This window comes from Pleurodeles waltl, chromosome 10, assembly GCF_031143425.1.
Source record: "Pleurodeles waltl isolate 20211129_DDA chromosome 10, aPleWal1.hap1.20221129, whole genome shotgun sequence".
NCBI classification, from domain to species: Eukaryota; Metazoa; Chordata; class Amphibia; order Caudata; family Salamandridae; genus Pleurodeles; species Pleurodeles waltl.
In genome coordinates, this window is record NC_090449.1 from 486,666,797 (window position 1) to 486,686,294 (window position 19,498).

The 19,498-nt window shown below is 42.7% G+C and overlaps 1 protein-coding gene across 7 annotated transcripts in view; it reads left to right on the top strand.

The window, feature by feature from the left end:
- The window catches only part of LOC138261641 (zinc finger protein 585A-like), a 311,686-nt gene extending 297,345 nt beyond the window's left edge, over positions 1-14,341 (top strand). For all 7 annotated transcript variants that reach the window (XM_069210789.1, XM_069210786.1, XM_069210790.1 and 4 more), the window contains one exon: positions 7,283-14,341. In XM_069210789.1, the coding sequence (XP_069066890.1) occupies positions 7,283-10,614 (3,332 nt within the window). In that variant the 3' untranslated portion in view covers positions 10,615-14,341. The remainder of the gene's footprint in view (positions 1-7,282) is intronic.
- The last annotated feature ends 5,157 nt before the right edge of the window (positions 14,342-19,498 follow it).

Here is a 19,498-nt window from a genome sequence, read left to right on the forward strand (position 1 = left end):
TGTCCCAGGTCTGGGGGAAGCTGTGGGGCTTGCATACTAAAGGCAGCAGGGACATTGAAGTCCCTGGCCTTGGTTTGCAGATTTTCTACCCATCCTGTTGGCGGAAGTGACGTCTCCTGCCGGAGCAGGCATTATTTCTATCCTCTGAGAGCAGAGGTCCTCACATCCGGGGTGTCAGAAACTTATCTGTGGTGGCAGGCTGGTGGAAACTAGACAGCCATCACACTAGAGAACTAGTAGGTTTCAGGGGGCACCTCTTAGGTGCCCTCTGGGGGCATGTCATAATACATCTAATGCTGGCATCAATATGGATTTATTAAGATGAAGAGTTCAATGCCAAACACCATAGTTTCTGTGTAGCCATCATTTAGCTGGGTCACTCGTGCTGCTTTAAGATGGCTGCCTGGTCACTTGCAATGTCTAGGAAGAGAAGTAGACATACAGGAGCATATCTGCTTACGCAGAAATGCCCTCAGATGCGCTATGATGCTCCCTGCCTTTCGACTGTTAAGGCCCGCTGTAGAAGTGACTTGCACATAATGCATGTAGTGACTTTGTCATGGCACACAATGTGTGTGCCATGTCATGTTTTAACTTGGGGCTTGCACACTGACACACATTCTGCGATGGCAGCCTGTGTGCAATTTGTGTGTGGGTCCCTTAGGGTGGCATAAGTTATGCTGCAGCCTTTAGGGACCCTCTTTAGTACCCGTGCCTTAGGTACCATGAGTACCATTTACTAGGCACTTACAGAGGTGCCAAAGTCCTGTGCCAGTTGTGGAACAGTTAGACATACTTTGTTTTAAGGAAAGAGTACTGGCATTGAAGTCTGTTTTAGTGGGCCTCAGTGCACTGTCAGAGAAAAAAATAGGAAGCCCAGTTTCCTACAGAGTACTATTGAACTGCAGGCCCTGGCTAAAAGAAATGAGACATGGAAGAGTTGAAGAGCAAAAAGTAGATGAAATTGGAGCAGGAACATCAAGCTATAAGTGCATCACAGAGGCAACAATATGCTATCATGTGTTCATGTTACCTGGCTGACCAGAGTTTCTAGGCATTTTAGTTTGTTTTTCGATACTTGAGGAACTCTGCATCATGAAATTCAGAATATTTTGAAAATACTATACTGAACAACTTCTTCCACAAGAAAGTCACATGACCTGAATCTGGACTGGCTTCTTGGACCACCAAACTATTGGGATTTGGCTGATCTTAATGAAGAGCTATGTTATGGAGCAGTCTTAAGTAAATTCTATGCTTTGCACAACACAGAATCTTTTTGCATTGAAAGTTGAAACATTCCCTTAAATTACTAATTGCAGTGAGGCTAACTGCTTTTCTCCTTGTTGCAAATGAAGAGAAATAATGTATGATGGACCAACTAATGCGAGAACCATGCATGCCTTACCATGTATGCCTTTAGTAGGCATGCTAAAACAAAAAACACTAAAACCCCACCCCACCCGCCCTGAAAACACTATTACCCCACCACCCCTAAAACCACTTCTACCCCACCTCCCACCCTCCCTAAAAACACTTCTACCCTGACCACTCCACTTGCCCTAAAAACATAACTACCCCAATCCCCCACCACCTACCCTAAAAAAGGCACCACCCGCCCCAAAAACATAACTACCTGACACCACCCTAAAACACAACTAACACAACTACCCCGACCCCCTGTCACGTAGGCTCTCATTTTTCTAATGAAACTACTGGATTTTGAGCGACAGAATTGCCCGTGGCGTGGGAGACTGTCGAACCCACTGCGAGTGACACCTGTCGCTCCAATCCAGGTTTTGCTCCGGCTTACTAGCAGTGCCTCATCTCCACCCAAGGGTAGGGATGACTGGGCAGCCGAGCGCATGACCTACTTGGCTTCTCAGGGAAGTCATGGTCACTCAGGTCTCATCCGGTTCTCTCATTTACAATTCAGTCTCACATATAAATGACAAAGAGAAGCAGTATATGTTTCAATAATAGGTTTTCTAAAAGGACTGCATTTTAGATAGCAAAGCATGAGCTGCAACAAGCAGGATGACACAACATGACAGTATTAAAACTGTGACTAGCAGAGTGAAACATAAGAATAATGCTATCATATTGTCACTGTACTAGCTCCTGCCTAGGCTAAGATAGAGCAAAGTTAAGCTCTAATTCTGCCCTTCAGGTTCCCCTGGGAAGACATCAACCTCCATACCTGAGCAAAGGCCTGTAGTCTGCGTTAGCATCTGTAGCGAAGCATTTCAGCAATCAGCATACAGTCGTGGTTCTCTGGCTGGAATCTCCCTCTAACGTGTAAGGGACAAGGAAGTGTTTTTATAACAACACAGCTGATATTCTGAGAAAATGTTCTTACGTAAGGAGGTGTATTTTCTACGAATGTTAGAGACTAAACTTCTACCACGTTCACCGGCAATGTACCGTGCTGTAGCCTTGGAAGAAGCACAGAGTGTTCTCGAACAAGACATTCTTGCTCAGAGTGCTGGCCTATGCAAAAACAGTTAGATAACCATTTTTACGGTCTTGTTTTATTTTCCGTTTATTGTAATAATAATAAAAGGATGTTGAATAAAATATATCTAGGTTAAAGTGCACAGCGGCCTAGTGTGTTAAAATAACGTGCATGGAGCTATAACTAAAATGGCTACACAGCACCCCCACCTGCCCTAAAAACATAACTACCCCCTAACGCACCCTAAAAACACAAGTACCACAAACCCCCACCACCTGTCCTAAAAACACTTCTACCACAAAAAAACATAACTACCCTGATCCTCCCCACCCACCCTAAAAAATATAACTACCCCACCCCGCCTCTTAAAAAAAAAAAAAAAAAAAGGCCCAACTCCCCACAACCCAGCCCCAGCCCCACTTACCTGACCGCGTCCTCTCCCGGTGCACTCTCCCTTTTTCTCTGCCTTAACCACTCGTTATGGACGTTTCCCGAAGAGAAACAATGGAACTGTTACCCCCATAGTGTTGGGAGCCGTTTCCCAAAATCATGCATTCTGACAAGACATCAGAAAGTTAAGACATGTGCATCCCCCCAGCACGAAGTATGTAGAAAGTGAGCGTGCTAAACAGGCTCCTACAGCATAACCATTCTCCAAGCAGAAATGGTGATTTTTGCAGAAACAATATTAGGTCCCAGGATAATTAGAAATGCTTTTGTTTTATTGCTGCTCAGCTGTGTCTGCTTTTTGCCCTACTGATGCTTGAGTAGACTCGGTCATCGATTGATGTTTTTCTAGTGGGTCTTTGCTGAAACAAAAGAACAGTTTTACAGGATACCTCAGGAGCTCGAGTGTAAAGACATTTGCCACACATATGTATCCAACACTAGGCTGCAATCCATGAAAGAAGTACACTTACTTGTTTTTAAGATGTGACAAATATGACAATATTTGTGTATACTGGTTTACTATGAGGTTTAAGTTAATTAGTGTGTTCTTATGTCTGACTACTTTATTCCAGGAAATGATTAATCCTCCGTGTCGGTTACCACAAACTATGTATCACAAGCTAGACCTTAGCTTTTCCAGTATAACAAAGTATAAATCAATGGTCAGGAGAAACGTGGCACTCGAGCAAAGAGAAAACTTGGTAACTCGGAGTATTTGCCCAAATTGCTTTAATGTGAGGCTTCTCAAGACTTGTAAATGCTGCGTTTAAAGTGATGGCTAATGGTGAATCCTGGCTGGCAGAAGCACCTTTTGGTAGAGAGGCAGATTTCAGTAGATCTGAGAGTCACACTCCATAATGAAAGACCAATTTTCGGGTGGAAACTTTTGAGACTAAATGGAGGAGAGGTGTCCCCTTCCTAAAAATATAGTAATACCCCTCACTGGCAGGGAAACAAAGGCTGAGTCCTGACAGCTGAAGAGCTAGTAGGCAGACCGGGGGACGTGTCACAGCTGACCAAACAAATGCAGACTCCACTCCATGCCTCCTTGCAAGGATATGGTAGCGAGAAACCCATCACTTGTAGCTAGATCCTGCTGCATGCTGTCAGCAGTGTTGCAGGTTACGCTGGTGGCAGACTATGAAGAAGTGTATCTGGCTTCGGTGGGCTGGCTTGATGATATTGCTGGTGCATTGTAAAAATCAGAAGAGAAATCCAGAGAGAAGATATTTCTTTTTAAAGGATTTCCCTTCCTGCCACAGCCCCTTTTTGTGAGTATTGTGGCACTGCAGCTTCTTTAGTAAAAGGGACCATGAGCATATGCTGTTTACATTACTGAACATCCTCACCTAAGCCGTTAACCAAAAACCAGGACGTATTTTATTTGGAGGGCAGTGTTTTACGCTGGGACACAGCTCGAAACCCAGGATCTTCCTGGAAAATCTGGGACATCTGTTTACCATATCCTTTCTGCACACCTCGTTCAGGCGCAGGGGAGAAATATCAGGAACTGACACTAGTTTGCGTCTAATATTCTCCTGTGATGTCACATCCAAAGGTGAAGTTAAACTGGAGACTAGTGGCGCTAACTAACGGCGCCAGAATGTCATTACTGAGGGATAGAAATTTGTTTGGGACTTGTCTGATCCCTAGGTTTATTTCTAATGTGAGGAATCTGCAGGATGATTATATACATTTTGCACTTGTGGTTAAAACCTTGAGCTTGCCTTATTCCAGCCCCTGAAGATTTTAGAACCCTATGTTTTTCTGTGTTGTCCTATCTTAGCTGCCACACCTCTCCTATATGTAGCCTAAGAATGCTTCTGTATATATTGAAAGGCACTGATTGGATGTTAATTGTATTATTCTTGATCGCTCTGTATTGGAATTCCAAACCTACTACCATGTCCTGGAGGAAGCCTTACTGTTGATGGAGAGTCTGGCGATTTATCCAATTCTCTCTTCCTCAGAACAATCTGTCTAGCATTCTCCATTCCAGGGTTTGTCCTGTGAGGGAAGTGAACTCCACTAGTAAAGTCTACATTCTTTTTTAATCTCAACCGACTTTCTGCTCGCCTCTCGACTTTTGTGTTTTTTGTATTTTTATTTTATGTTTTTTATAACCCTTGAACATGGTAAGACTACTCTCCTAGGGTCCATCGTCTATTTGGAGAGCGCTTGAAGATACCAGTTTCTGGAATTGAGCTTTTTACTCCTTAATTAACAGACCAGGCGTTGTCCCTCACTTTCCATTCCTGTACCCCGTTTTTGCCTTACGTTTTTCTCTTGGACAGGGGTTTTAAAAGTCCTTGGAACCATATTGGTCCTTACTGTTTGCTGCATTTCCGCTTTGGCAGGTAAATGTGATAGCCAAGTCGTGCACATGTTTCCTCCTTCCCTGCTTTTGGGACCTCCTTGCTCTCTTCTATTTTTCTTCCCTTCACGAGAAAGGTGGGTTTCTGGCATGGTCTTTCATTTGGCATTTTCTCCCCAGGAAGGGATACAAAAATTCACCAAGTTTCTCGCCACAGTAACTACACTACCACAGTAGTAGGAGTAAACACAGATAAAAAGACCTAATCCCCTCAAAACATTCTAATTGTCAGTGCTGTAGCCCACCAAGTTCCAGTCATTGTGCATCCTGGTAATGGTCACTGTAGTTGCAGCATAGACAGCAGTGCAGCAAAATCTGCGTTAACATTACCAGTAGCCCTCTAGGTGCACCCAGCAACTGGGTCCGTTTTGACAGCTGCAGCACCATCCTATATGCAGTACATTGCAGCTTCCTCAGTCTCCACAATGTGCATATCAAAGTAGCACCCACAGCTGTTTTTATTTACAATCTCCCACACCCTGGATTGTGCTTAGTTATGCTAAATTGCTGTACTGTCACTTAACTCTAGATATCTCTGATACCAAATTTTTGACAAAAAGGCTTTCCAGAATCTCAGTCTTTTGCTTCAGGATGTTTACACATTGTATGCTGTTTAGGAAAAAGTCCATGCAAAATATTGGAAATACGTTCATACTTTTCGTGTGTTGTAATGTAAAAGTGTAAAACTGTGCCCAACGTGTGACTAGGTCTTTAGATGACTACCCAATTTCTTTAAATGCCTGGTTCCTAATGCATTACGTAGGGGTTTTCCGCCATCTACCACACAGTTTACATCTGCTTGAATACTGTTACCCATATACATGGAAGAGCTCAAGATGGGCAAACTCCACTCGACAACTCGAGCATAGATGGAGAGTAAGCCAGGATGATGAGAACCAGGACACCTACAAGTCCACCCACAAACACTACCACCAGCACATCTGGGTCACCAAATGCTCCACACCCACAGACCATATAAAAGGCAGCACCCATACACCTAGAGCACATAAGAAATGTTTGCCTTTTGTGAACAATTTTGTGATGCCACGAGCATCACGCCTTCCAAGGTCCTCTGCACAAAGCGGTGCCTTTTATTCAGCTACAGGATCACCAGCATCTGTGAAAACTTCCATCACCACCGGGGGCCCTCTGCCTCAATCCCCTCTCCTCAAGCTCTCGTTCCTGTCTCAACCAACACCGACTGAACCACTCTGGCAAACTGGCCTGTCATTGCCACAGAAGAAACCTTTGCTAGCATTGTCTGCACCCCTGGAAATAACATCTTTTCATACACCGATGCCCAACACACTTCCTCTCCTACCATGCCCCTAACACCCGGACCAGTTTCTTTGCCTGCCTGGCCATAGTTCCTGAATGGATAAAAATCAAGTAATTCAAGCTGAACATGGACAAAACAGAAGTTGTTCTCTTCAGCAGAAACACTTTGCTGGGAGACTGTGCAACCAACTCGCCATGAAAGGCCAATATAATGCAGTTGCTGCCACCTGCTTCATCACACTAAAGATACTAAAGAAGAATTTTAAATAGCTCCCCCTAGCACCCGCAGAACCATCAGTCAGGCCCTCAGAACCAGCAAACTGGACTACAGAAATGCACAGTATGCCGAAATCAACTTTAAACTGACCAGACCACTCCAGACCATACAGAACTGGGTGCTGAGGCTCACCCTAAACCTCCCAGTATATAAGCAACCCCTCATCTCAAGGAGCACTACTGGCTCCCTATCCACAAAAACGAGCAATTTTCAAACTCCTCGCTCATACATTCAAAGTCTTACATAACTTGGGCCCCACATACCTCATCACTCACATCAGTTTCTACAGACTTACCACACACCTCTGCTCAGCCAGACTCCAGATCGCACATACCCGCTTGTTCATTTGTTTTAATCTTCATTACAGTTTGCAGTTGTATACACAATGTTAATTTTTCTCTGTTGATTACACAAGTAAAATGTTGTATTTTTATTTTTGATTTCGCAGGTAAAGTGTCACAAGAATATGATGTGAGGACAGAACAAAGTGAAGGTTGCGGTCTTCAGCGGGAAGACCTGCTAAAATCATTGCAAGAACTTCCAGAAAATTGTTATCCTGCAGCAAACCAGGACATGCAGAAAATTAACCATCAGACTGTCCCTGATCCCGTAAAAGGAAACTTGAGATTCCAGTTTGAGGAATTGACTGATTTGGATAGCAGTTTTCGTGAAATCACAAATGCAATCTTACAACACCATCAGCGGGACATGCCTGGTCAGTTTGTTTGCACTGACTGTGGGAAACACTTCCGGCAGAAGCACTCTCTCCAAACCCATCAGAGAATCCACACAGGAGAGAAACCATATAAATGTAAGGAATGTGGAAAATGTTTTCGGCAGCAACCCAATCTTATCACCCATCAGAGGCTTCACACAGGAGAGAAGCCCTACATATGTACAGTATGTGGGAAAAGCTTTAGTTGCAAGCAGAATCTCATCACGCACACCCGAACTCACACTGGTGAGAAACCCTATGGATGCACAGAGTGTGGTAAAAGGTTCAGCCAGAAGGCAAATCTTAGAACCCATCAAAGGACACACACCGCAGAAGGTAAAGAAAAAATCAAGCGAATGCGTGGTGAGCATGGGCTCTGCCCTCCAAAAGAGAAAAAGACCTACAATTGTACTGAATGTGTGAAAGTCTTCAGCAACAAACAGATTCTTATAAACCATCTCCGGATTCACACAGGCGAGAGGCCATTTCAGTGCGTGGAGTGTGGGAAAAAGTTTATTCAGAAGCAGCATCTGCAGACACACAGAAGAGTTCACACTGGAGAGAGGCCTTTTTCATGTTCTGAATGTGGTAAAAGTTTCACACAGAAGTCCAACCTTGTAAAGCACCAGATAAATCATACTAGGGAGAGATCCTATCTCTTTTCTGCTGTCCGCCGAAATCCACGGTCCCGCTCAGGAGAGAGACAGTTCATATGCAATGTCTGTGGAAAAAGTTTTCGCTGGTGGTCTGCTTTAACAAGTCACCAGAGAATCCACACTGGAGAGAGACCTTATAGGTGTCCAGATTGTGGAAAAAGCTTTAATCAGAAGCCTAACCTTTTGAGACATAGGAAAAACCACACCGGAGAGAGACCTTATCACTGTACTGAATGCAGAAAATCCTTCATTCAAAAGCAGCATCTTGTGTCCCATCAGAAAATTCATACTGGTGAAAAGCCTTGCAGGCGCAGTGAGATTTTAGGTAACTTCATTGTGTTTAAGGAGCCTATCACTGGAGGAAGGCGTTTTGGGTGTACTGATTGTGGGAAGAACTTTACCCAGAAGCAAACTCTAATTTCTCATCAGAGAATTCACACAGGAGAGAAGCCCTATGCCTGCCTCGAATGTGGGAAATGTTTTAGGTGGCGGCCAAATCTCATCACACATCGAAAAAGGCACACTGGAGAGAAGCCTTATACTTGTAACGAATGTGGGAAAAGTTTCAGTCAAAAAGCAAGCCTGAAAAAGCATCACAGAATCCATACGGGGGAAAGAGTGTGTGTTTGTGGTACATGTGTGAAGGAGGAGGTGGCCGAAGGGGAGGATGTAAAACCATTTGCCTGGATTAAATGCCAGCAGAAAAGGGTTAACAGGAGACCAAGAGCCCCTCCGGTTAAACAGGACTACCCATGCACTGAATGCCACAAAGTTTTCCACCACAAACAAACTCTTATAACTCATCAAAGGATCCATACAGGTGAGAGGCCATTCTCTTGCACGATATGTGGGAAAAGTTTTATCCAGCAGCCACATTTGAGGACACATCTGAGAACTCACACAGGAGAAAGGCCTTTCCCTTGTACGGAGTGTGGTAAAAGCTTCAAGCAAAAGGCAAGTCTCATAAAGCACCAAAGAAATCATGCTGCAGAAGCATTGTATTTGAAAATCGAAGGCGGGGAAGATGTGGGCTCAGAGCAAAACCTTAGTATGTTGCTTGGAAAACACATAAAAAGTGAGAAGAAAGGTTTCTTCCATAGAAAAATGAAAGCATTTCCAGGTCAGCGAGAGTTCATCTGTAACATTTGTGGCAAAAGCTTCCATTGGTGGTCAACATTAACCAACCACCAGAGGGTTCACACTGGTGAAAAACCTTATCAGTGCCCTGAATGCGGAAAGCATTTTTCTCAAAAGCAAGCTTTGATAGGCCACCGGAGAACCCATACCGGTGAGAGGCCATTTTCATGCCCTGACTGTGGAAAAACATTTAACCAAAAGCCCAATCTTTTGAGACATCGTCGGTATCACACGGGGGAGAGGCCATTCAGTTGTACAGAGTGTGATAAAAGTTTCATCCAAAAGCAACACTTAGTTTCTCACCAAAAAATTCATGTTGAAGAGAAACCGTACAAATGTGATGAGTGTGGGAAGTGCTTTCGTCGGAAGACCAATCTTTTAACACATCAGGAAACTCATTCACAGGATCGGTCCTTCCCGTGTGAGCAGTGTGGGAAAAGCTTTTCTCAGAAGCAAACTCTCATAACTCACCAAAGAATTCATACTGGTGAAAAACCATTCCCTTGCACACTCTGTGGAAAAAGTTTTACTTGTAAACAAAACTTAATTATACACCATAGGACACACACTGGAGAGAGGCCATATTCTTGTAGTTTATGTGGGCGAAGCTTCAGCCAGAAGCCCAATCTCTTAAAGCACCAGAGACTTCACACCATACATAAACTAAATGAAAATGGTGAGACTGTTGATGGTAAAATACCTCCTAAAACTCAGGAAGGTGGTAAACCAATTTCTTGGACAGAATGGGTGGAAAGGTTAAAGGAGCGGTCCAACCTCCTCACCACCACAAACTGTTTTATAGGGAAGCGGAGATATTACTGCTCTGAATGTGGTGAATATTTTAGTCACAAGCAGCCGTTCCTTGCTCATAGAAAAACCCACTTTGGAGAGGGTGAATGTCCTGAAAGTGAGGCAGACATTGGGCTAGAAAGAAAGCGTAACCCTCGTCCAAAAGTCCCCCGTGAAGAAAGGGAGCTGATCTGCAATGAATGTGGGAAGAAGTTCAATTGGCGTTCCTCTCTCCTTATCCACCAGAGAAAACACACAGGCGAGAGACCATACAAGTGCAATGATTGTGGGAAAACCTTCAATCAGAAGACCAATCTGACAAGGCATCAGAGAAGGCACACTGGTGAGAAACCTTTCAGCTGTAGTGAATGTGGGAAAGGTTTCAGCCAGAAGCAGCATCTTGTAAACCACCAACGTGTCCATTCTAAAGACCCTGTTCAAAAGCTGAGACAAAGAAAGTTTGGGAGTAAAACTGTGAAATAATGCTGTAGCCTTTGAATGCAATAGAAACATTTTAGAAGAATGGCTGTAACCATCTTTAGACTGTATGATGCTCTGAATGTGTACTGAAAACAGTGGGTTACATGGGTAGAGAACATTTAGTCTTTCCTTTTGTCTGCATAAGCAGGTGGAGAAGAGTGTGTGTTAACCTGCATGTATGTAATATGTAGAAAAGTCCAAACAACCCGGTCTTTCTGTGCCATCAAGTTAATGTTAATGTGCAATTGGAATAGAGCAGGGATGCTTGCAGAATATAGGCAACAACGAGAGGATTCCTCCTAGATTGTTCTCCTTAGCAGAAACTACCGGTGGAACTTTCAAATGCAGTTGCTCCTACTGAAGTCGATTTGAACTGCTTGTGCTGGTGAGGTCATCTTTATACCTCCTGGAAAGGATGAGTATGAGCCATGCCTTCGAGGAAGGATGATACTCGGTGTGAGAAGCACGGTGTATGCTCCGCCATTTAGTGGTTCATGCTCTCTGGTAAATGAGGAAAGACTGATGATACAGCAAGAGCACACAGAACGTACTTGTTATGAAAGGGTTCTGCCTTGAAACCATCCATTGTGAATAAGCAGTGGTTACTGAATTGAGGCTGGTCCCTTTTTAGTTTTTTGCATTAAAGAACAGGAGAGATCTTGGTTTGTGAAGAGGTGTGCTTGGTCCGAAAGTATAGCCCCAAAAAAGTTCTGAATGTTAAGTACATACTAGTTCTTAGGCCCAGTACATTAGATTTTAGATATGAAGTTGGTTTTTGGTCGAGCTGTTAGCCAAAGGAATTGTTAACCATGAAAACAAACGAAATGGCTGTTTATTTTTGAGGCAACGTTTTCCCTTGTCATTTATTTGAATAAAGATCTTATGACCTAACTAAGTTATTTCCTTTCCCACTCGGAAAATGCAAGAGCAGGCACTCGTTGTCCATCTCCTGTTATGGCTGACAAATTGCATGTCATTAATTGAACTGCTTCTGAAATTAAGAGAAATATCCTTGTGGAAATTTGAGCTCTAGTCTTCCGGTCTTGTGATCACTGGTGGACATAGTAATTTGGGTTTTTTTGTTTTTATTTTTTCAACAGATGAATAGTACTTTGCTCATACAACTTGTAATGGTTGTCTGTTTCCTATCATTGTGAGTTTTCAACAATTTAAAGAAATACAAATGATACAGATTCTTGGACCATTTATTCATAGTGAGGCCTTTCACATTGCAGGAAACATGCAAAATCTACTTTATCTGTGTTTTTAGGTCTTGCTACCAGAGACAGTCCTGGTGTTCCTTGTTTACACTAATTTCCTTAAATTCCAGACATAAGTTTGAGCTTTCATTTCCGGAGCTCCTGTTTTTTCTTTTTTACTTGTGGCGTTAATTTCCGTCTTATCTCTGTTTCTTCACCATCCCAAACAGTTGCTCTCACTGCCAAGTTGTAGTTGCAGTAGCAACGTTTTTCAAATGTAATATTCAAAATGAAATCTGCAGCATGTTACTTGATCATCTGAAATCAAATGGAGTATTATCCGCTTTTGAATGAAAAAGCGAACACTCTGTGTTCTATGAATGGAAGGAATTTACTATTTGTCAATTCAGTATTAACAACTAGTCCTTTTAGGTTAATCTGTATTATGGGATGGTATGCTCTCCAGTATCATTTACAGGGAAATCCGTCTTTTTTTCTGAAAAATTTAAAGCAAGGAGAGGAGCATACAATTGTACTGAATAGGTTTTTTATTGGTTCTATGTGCGGAATCCCATTTATTGTCCCTCTTACACTGCAATAAGATTGGCTCTTTTAGTTGACTCCAGCAATTTTGGGAATTTGTAAGTTGTCATTGTTTTACAAAGCAATTAAGAGTTAAAACTACCTGTGTTCATTTGTGCTAAAAGTAATTTCCTTTTATGGATTATTTTTAAGGGTTTTTGTGAAATTGAAGTGGTGGTCACAGCCCACTAGCCAAATGGACACTGTCTTAAAAACTGCATCACAATTGGCAGCATTGATCATCGGTTTGGGCATTTCTTCCAGTCTGTACATTCTCCACTGATGATGATATTGTGGATGGTTCGGTAACTTTAGTGAGCAAGTGTAGAAAAGCAGGTGCTGCTAACTCCCATACTGCTCTTTGTCTAAGATTAGTTTGAAGCTTTTTTCAGTGAGCTTAATCTGAAACATTTTACTAACACTGGATTCACATAGAGTGTGAATAGGCTACTGTGCACCTGTAGAGAACGCTGGAAAGCCTTAAGTCTTCAAGGCGTTGATTTATAATAATTGGGTTCTATCGATGGACATAAAATGGCTCATTGGTGCTGACATGTTTTTGACTTTGAGGAAGTAATGCATGTTTGCAGTTCTCTGTTGGCACAGAACAATCCTAGGATATTCAGAGAAATTACTTTTACAGCGAATTTGGCATCTACCTAGAAACAATCTTTCAAAGTAAGTTCTTGTGATGTCTTCACTGGAGCATCTTCGATGTAAAGAAATGGGTGTACAGCCTGTTTGAGTTCTTTAAAAAAACTTTCATAGGTAACAGTACCTTCATATTTTCTTTTGAGACTAACCATTCGCCACTGCCGTACATGTGTTATTTTCATAAATGTTTAAATTTTTAGAAAATGTTTCTTAGCCTTAAGGAAATGCCACCAGATTATACCTTTTCATTGTTTTCATGTGCTGGAAGCACTTTATTTATTTTACAGAAGAATCATTTCTTCGACTTTGTGCAGTTTTAGTGTTAAAGCCTGCCTTTGCTGTACTCCTTATGATCGATCTTCCTGAAAAATGTTCAGAATAAATTTTAAATAACGGTCCTGCTCTACTTGTCAGTGTTGTGACGAACTACACAGATACATGAGAACATTCCTTATTTTTGTCATATCGGTAAATCTCCTGAGGTCATTTTTTGGTACCTCACAAACTAGTTCTAAGTTGATAATATAGATAGCTGTTTGTTCCCTAAGGTGTGCTGCATCTTTAGGTGAAAAAAATGAGCTAGTCTTGTATTATTTCGCTTTCACTTGCATAGTTCTTTTCATCGGGTTCACTCTGTGTCCTGTCTACATTTAGCAATTTTAGGTCTGGGCATGTCAATTTGTTTTTTTTATTTTAAGGTAGAGTGAATCAATCCACAGCTTTAGTAAGTTCTATATTTTCCCTTAGGTAGTATCCGAGATTACATCTGATAAGTGAAAGCACAAGCAGTGTAGTCAGGAGAGTGGAAATAGTGAATTAAAAGGATTTTTTGTAATCATAGCATTTATTATCATTCATCCCCTGCTCTTACAGATAATATTTTAATGAATTATATTGGTAGAAGTCCCACAAGAATTGCCAGACCTGCTTCATGGCGTTGATTTGAAGCAGCTTCCATGACAATAGTGGCTGGTGTTGATTAGATCAAATCTTCAAGACAGCTGTGTGCTAGATAGAAAAGGAAGGGCAAAAAAGTGGGTATTGAGCAAGAAAATGTTTTCTTTTGTTATGTGGGCATTTCATCACTGACATTTTTTTAACACTCTAAGAAGCTCCTGTGAAAATATTTATATATATATATATATAAAAATATTAAGAATCACTACAGAAGATTGTTGTAGAACGTTTCCTTATGTGTGGATGTACAAAGTAAAATTGCAACACAACATGGAAGAAAATATGAACCTGTAAACTAATCTATATTAAGACTGATATAAATATATTGAGAGCAAAAACATTGTTTGTGTGTCTTGATTTGAAACACAAAGCGCACTTCTGCAAAATATATCCCTATGGATTTAATTTGGTGCTGGCAAACTGTGCATGATGCATGCAGCTATATACAGGACAGTGGTGTGGTAGTAGCTGGGTGTCTCATTCTATGTTATGGGATCTTTATTATTCCTAAATTGTGGATGCCTCTGTCGGTGTACTGGGCTGCGTGAAAAACATATTCCAATTAGGAAATCTGTCTTTCAGAAATAAATACTATCATATTCTCTATCCATAGATATTCCTGCCTTGTTCAGTTAGAATTGAAAGGACATCAATTCATAAACTGTAGTTTTCATGTTTTAAAAGAAATATATTTAAGAGGTGGATTCAGACAGCAAACTCAAATTCAGTTGTGACACTTTACTTTAAGGCCGTACTCTAACTTCAGTAGAATGACAGAATCAGTACAAATGAAAGGAGAAAAAAAAAAAAACCTGTAATTCCCTATTCAAATCCAATAATTAAAGCATGTGAACTGTTATCGAAAATTGAGGTGTGTAGAATTACATTAGGTAAAATTAATGTAATACAGGAAATAACAATCAAGATAAGTTGCATAAACATCCACTTCATAATCCGCACACAGGCACACCAAGCAGGGTACCATAACATTAAAGGAAAGACACAACAAATATTATAATCACCCTGGGGCTTATTAATAACAGTGGATAGCCTGATGATATAGGTTAGAAGGGCCCACTAAAACCTCACGCATAACCAGGTACGTAGGATTCTGGCCCTTTCAAATTATTATAGGCCCTGGTGGGAGGAAAGCCAGCCTTGCAGAGGAGCCAGATCAGTTTTCCCTTCTTGCTTTTACAGGGTACAGAGAAGATTCCAGCCCGTGAAGTGCAAGCAAGCGCGCTAGCCAGTGGTCGAATGTTGGGGGTATCAGTCGAGCCAGGCTGATGCAATGCATAAGCATATAAATAGAAATAGTACACTGTTCCAACGCATATACATGCAGGGTTGAGAAGAGTCAGTGGTTTCAGGAGAGCCCTCAAACATCCACTAGGATGCCAAGCTTCATCACTGGGCAATCTCCTAATCAGACCGGTGCTGCAATGTCTGGCGGACCACCCCAAATATGGCGGTGGTACTGTACCGAAGATTGTATAGCAAATACAGTTAGGTCTAAAGTGAATACTGACTGTTGGAAAAAATGTAGGAGAGACAAGTGAGTTAAAATTGGCTCCGAGCCTTAAGCATCATAATTTAATGAATCAGGGAAAGGTTCAGGCCAAGATTAAAAAGAAACAGGGGGAGTGAATGCGGGGAATAATGTCCCACTGCACTCCATAGGAAGGAAAAAGGTAGTGTACCTAATCCTAACGCAATCTGGTCAACATGTTTCGCGTCTCTACGGTAAAAAAAATTATCCCATGAGGCTTTATCAGGACCGTAATAGCTACTTCTCCTATCTATATAAGCAGTAATAAGTGCGGAGTAGTCACTTACTGAGCGAGGACTATTCGTCAACGTCGATTGGTCAATCAGTCACCCTGCATGAAAGTGAAAACATAGAAATTAATTACTGATTAAGTAGTGCAGAAGGTGATGCAAACGCAGTAAACCCAGGACCAAAATGTGGCACAAACGGAAATGACAAGATAGGCTTACCATCCCATAGTAGAGAATAGGCATCATAGGAACGCTCAAGCCTCAAACCAAAGAAGAATTACTAGGTGTAAAAAAACAGTATAGTAATGCATGGATTGAATACACATTGGCAGGTTACTTCTTGGAAAGAGGAACAATAGGCACAGACAATTACTTAATTTATCTGCCACTCATATCTAAAACTTACTGGTACTAATAAAGGTGGAAAATAATCTCATCATGACCCACAAAAAAAGGAAGAGCTGATCACTGTCAGACCACTATAAAAAACAAATGGTTTCCTTAATACAATTTCTTCACTTGCACAACTACCAATTTAAAAAAAGGCCGTCAGTGTCTAAACAATAATGTAATTGTCAAAGGGACAGCATGCATGTAGAGGACTTACTTAAGTCTTCCCTTGGTTTCTCTGGAAACCTGCCCTCATCTGCGTGCCTAGAGACAATCATCCAGTGCGTCGGAGGGCTTAAAGTACTCGGTAATCGAGGCGCGAACACTCGCATCTCAACCCGAACAGCTCAATGATTGGCCTAGTCTGATCCAGGTGGTAAAAACCAAAGATGGACTAGCGTCAAGTAAGACGGCGGCCATCTTACTTGTAGGGACGTTCTACAAAAGCATCCATAAGGATTCAGGTGGCGGCCTTATTGGTATTAAAAAAACATCGAAGTCGGGTTTTCATTGGAAAAAAATGATGGCGGCCATTTTGGTGGTAGAAGTATGAATGTATACCACAAAATACTTATGTGGTCATTATATAGTGAAAAAAGGGGAGTTTTTCGCCCTAATAGCGGATACTGAACATAACAGTAGTCCCTGGAGAAATATAAGCAAAAGGTAATAGTAAAATAAGCATGTTACTGAAAACCGATGTAGATAATAAGGAAACATAAAAACATTGGTCAAAAATAGGAAAAGAATAATGCCAGTAGTTGTCATGTCAGTGAAAAAACAGCATGTTGCAGCTCCGTTAAGGTGACAGAGTGCACCAAGGAATCTCATCATTCAGGCCCTCGCTAGATGTCTTAAGTCTGAAAACCCAACGTTGTTCTGTCCTAAAAAGATACTTAGGATCATTGTTATTGTGTCTAGGCACCTGTAAAACGATCCACCACAAATCGTCTGGACCATGGTTAGCTTCCAAAAAATATGAGCTTAATTTGGTGGTAATACGAGAGCACCTGATGTTGCTCCGATGTTCATTAATCCTCTGCTTCACGGGTCTAGTCGTCATGCCAATCTACTGTAAATTACAGGGGCAGGTGATCATATAGATACACTGTTGTGTGTTGCAATTGGTATGCCTATTCAGATGCCAGGTGGCAATGTATTTCAAGTCCAAAGGGTCAACCCGTTTAGTGAGGGGGCAAACGTTACAGGAACCACACAGGAAGTGCCCAGTAACCGGGGGTAGATTCCATAGAGTGGCCTGTTTTAACGTATCATCTTGTTGACAGGAACGCGTACGAACAACCAGATCTTTGCTTTTAAAAGGTCACCCAACATCAAACAGGGGCCTAGGGATCTGGGTACTGCCCCTCTGTAAAATGTTCTAACGTTTATGAATAAGCTTTTTCACAGTGTTTGACTTGTGTATCTACATGTTCGATGGCATGTGTAGCTGCAGATACACATGCTGTGCACATCCCGCCCGCCATCTAGTGTTGGGCTCGGAGTGTTACAAGTTGTTTTTCTTCGAAGAAGTCTTATCGAGTCACGAGATCGAGGGACTCCTCCCATTTCGTCTCCATTGCACATGGGCGTCGACTCCATCTTAGATTGTTTTTTTTCCGCCATCGGGTTCGGACGTGTTCCTTTTCGCTCCGGGTTTCGGTCGGAAAGTTAGTTAGAATCTCGGAAAAATCGTCGGTATTGTTTGCGTTCGGTATCAGGTTAGTTATAACAGATCGACACCGACTTTTGAAGAGCTCCGGTGGCCCTTCGGGGTTTTTTCGATCCCCCGCCGGGGCCTAGTCGGCCCGGCCACGTGTCTCTTCAAGGCTGATGGAACGGACTCCATTCCGCTTCTGCCCAAAATGTCACAACAAGTATCCGTATACATATCAGCATCTGGTCTGTAACGTGTGTTTGTCTCCAGAGCACAAGGAAGATACTTGTGAAGCCTGTCGAGCGTTTCGGTCCAGGAAGACATTAAGAGACCGAAGAGCGAGAAGACTGCAGATGGCGTCGGCGCCGACAGGACAAGGGCGTTTCGAGGAGGAAGAAGAAACTTTCTCCATCCATGAGTCGGACTCGGACGAGCTCGATTCAAAAGAAACGCCGAAAACCGTGAGTAAGACGTCGAAACATAAAACTCATGAGAAGACCACAAAAGCTCAGGGGACGCCACCGCCAACAGGCCATGGCTTAACCCGAAAAATAGGTGACCAATCATCGGCACCGAAAAAGGGCACGCTGGTGTCGAAGTCATCCGACTCCGGTCGAGATACCGCCACACAGCAATCTCGGGCCCAAGACAGCGGCTCCGAGCAAGTTCGGCACCGAGACAGCGCCACCGAAATGGGCCGGCACCGAGAGACCACAACGCCGAAAATAAAAAAGGTTTCGTCGGAACCGAAAAAAGCAGCCGAAAAGGTTTCGATACCGAAACATCCGGCCTGGGAACCGAAAACAAGTTCCTACACAGAGGAACAAGGACTGTCCTCACAAATGAAAACACATAGATTTGGACAGGAACTGGAGACAATGGAGCCAGACTACACACAAAGAAGGCTCCACATCCAAAAAGAAACGGGGAAGATCAGCACTCTCCCTCCTATTACAATGAAACGCAAACTTGCCTTCCAGGAGAAAGACAAGCAGCCACAGGCAAAGGTGGCTAAACAAGTAAGCCCGCCACCGTCTCCACAACGCTCTCCGCAACCATCACCAGTAGCCACTCCACCAATGATGCAATCCCCGACTCATACAGGGATGAGTCAGGACGATCCAGACGCGTGGGATCTTTATGATGCGCCAGTGTCAGATAATAGTCCTGACTGTTATCCAGCTAGACCGTCACCACCAGAAGATAGTACAGCCTTCGCGCAGGTGGTGTCTAGGGCAGCGGCGTTTCATAATGTCAGCCTGCATGCAGAGCCAATTGAAGACGACTTTCTATTTAATACACTGTCGTCCACACACAGCCAGTACCAGAGTCTCCCCATGCTACCTGGAATGCTAAAGCACTCCAAACAAGTGTTTGAGGAGCCTGTAAAAGGAAGGGCCATCACTCCAACAGTGGAGAAAAAATATAAACCGCCACCAACAGACCCCGTGTACATCACACAACAGCTAACACCGGACTCAGTTGTAGTAGGGGTAGCTCGCAAGAGAGCGAACTCACATACTTCAGGAGATGCACCACCTCCAGATAAAGAAAGACGAAAATTCGACGCAGCAGGGAAAAGGGTGGTGGCACAGGCAGCAAACCAGTGGCGTATTGCAAACTCACAGGCTTTGTTGGCCAGATACGATAGGGCTCATTGCAACGAAAT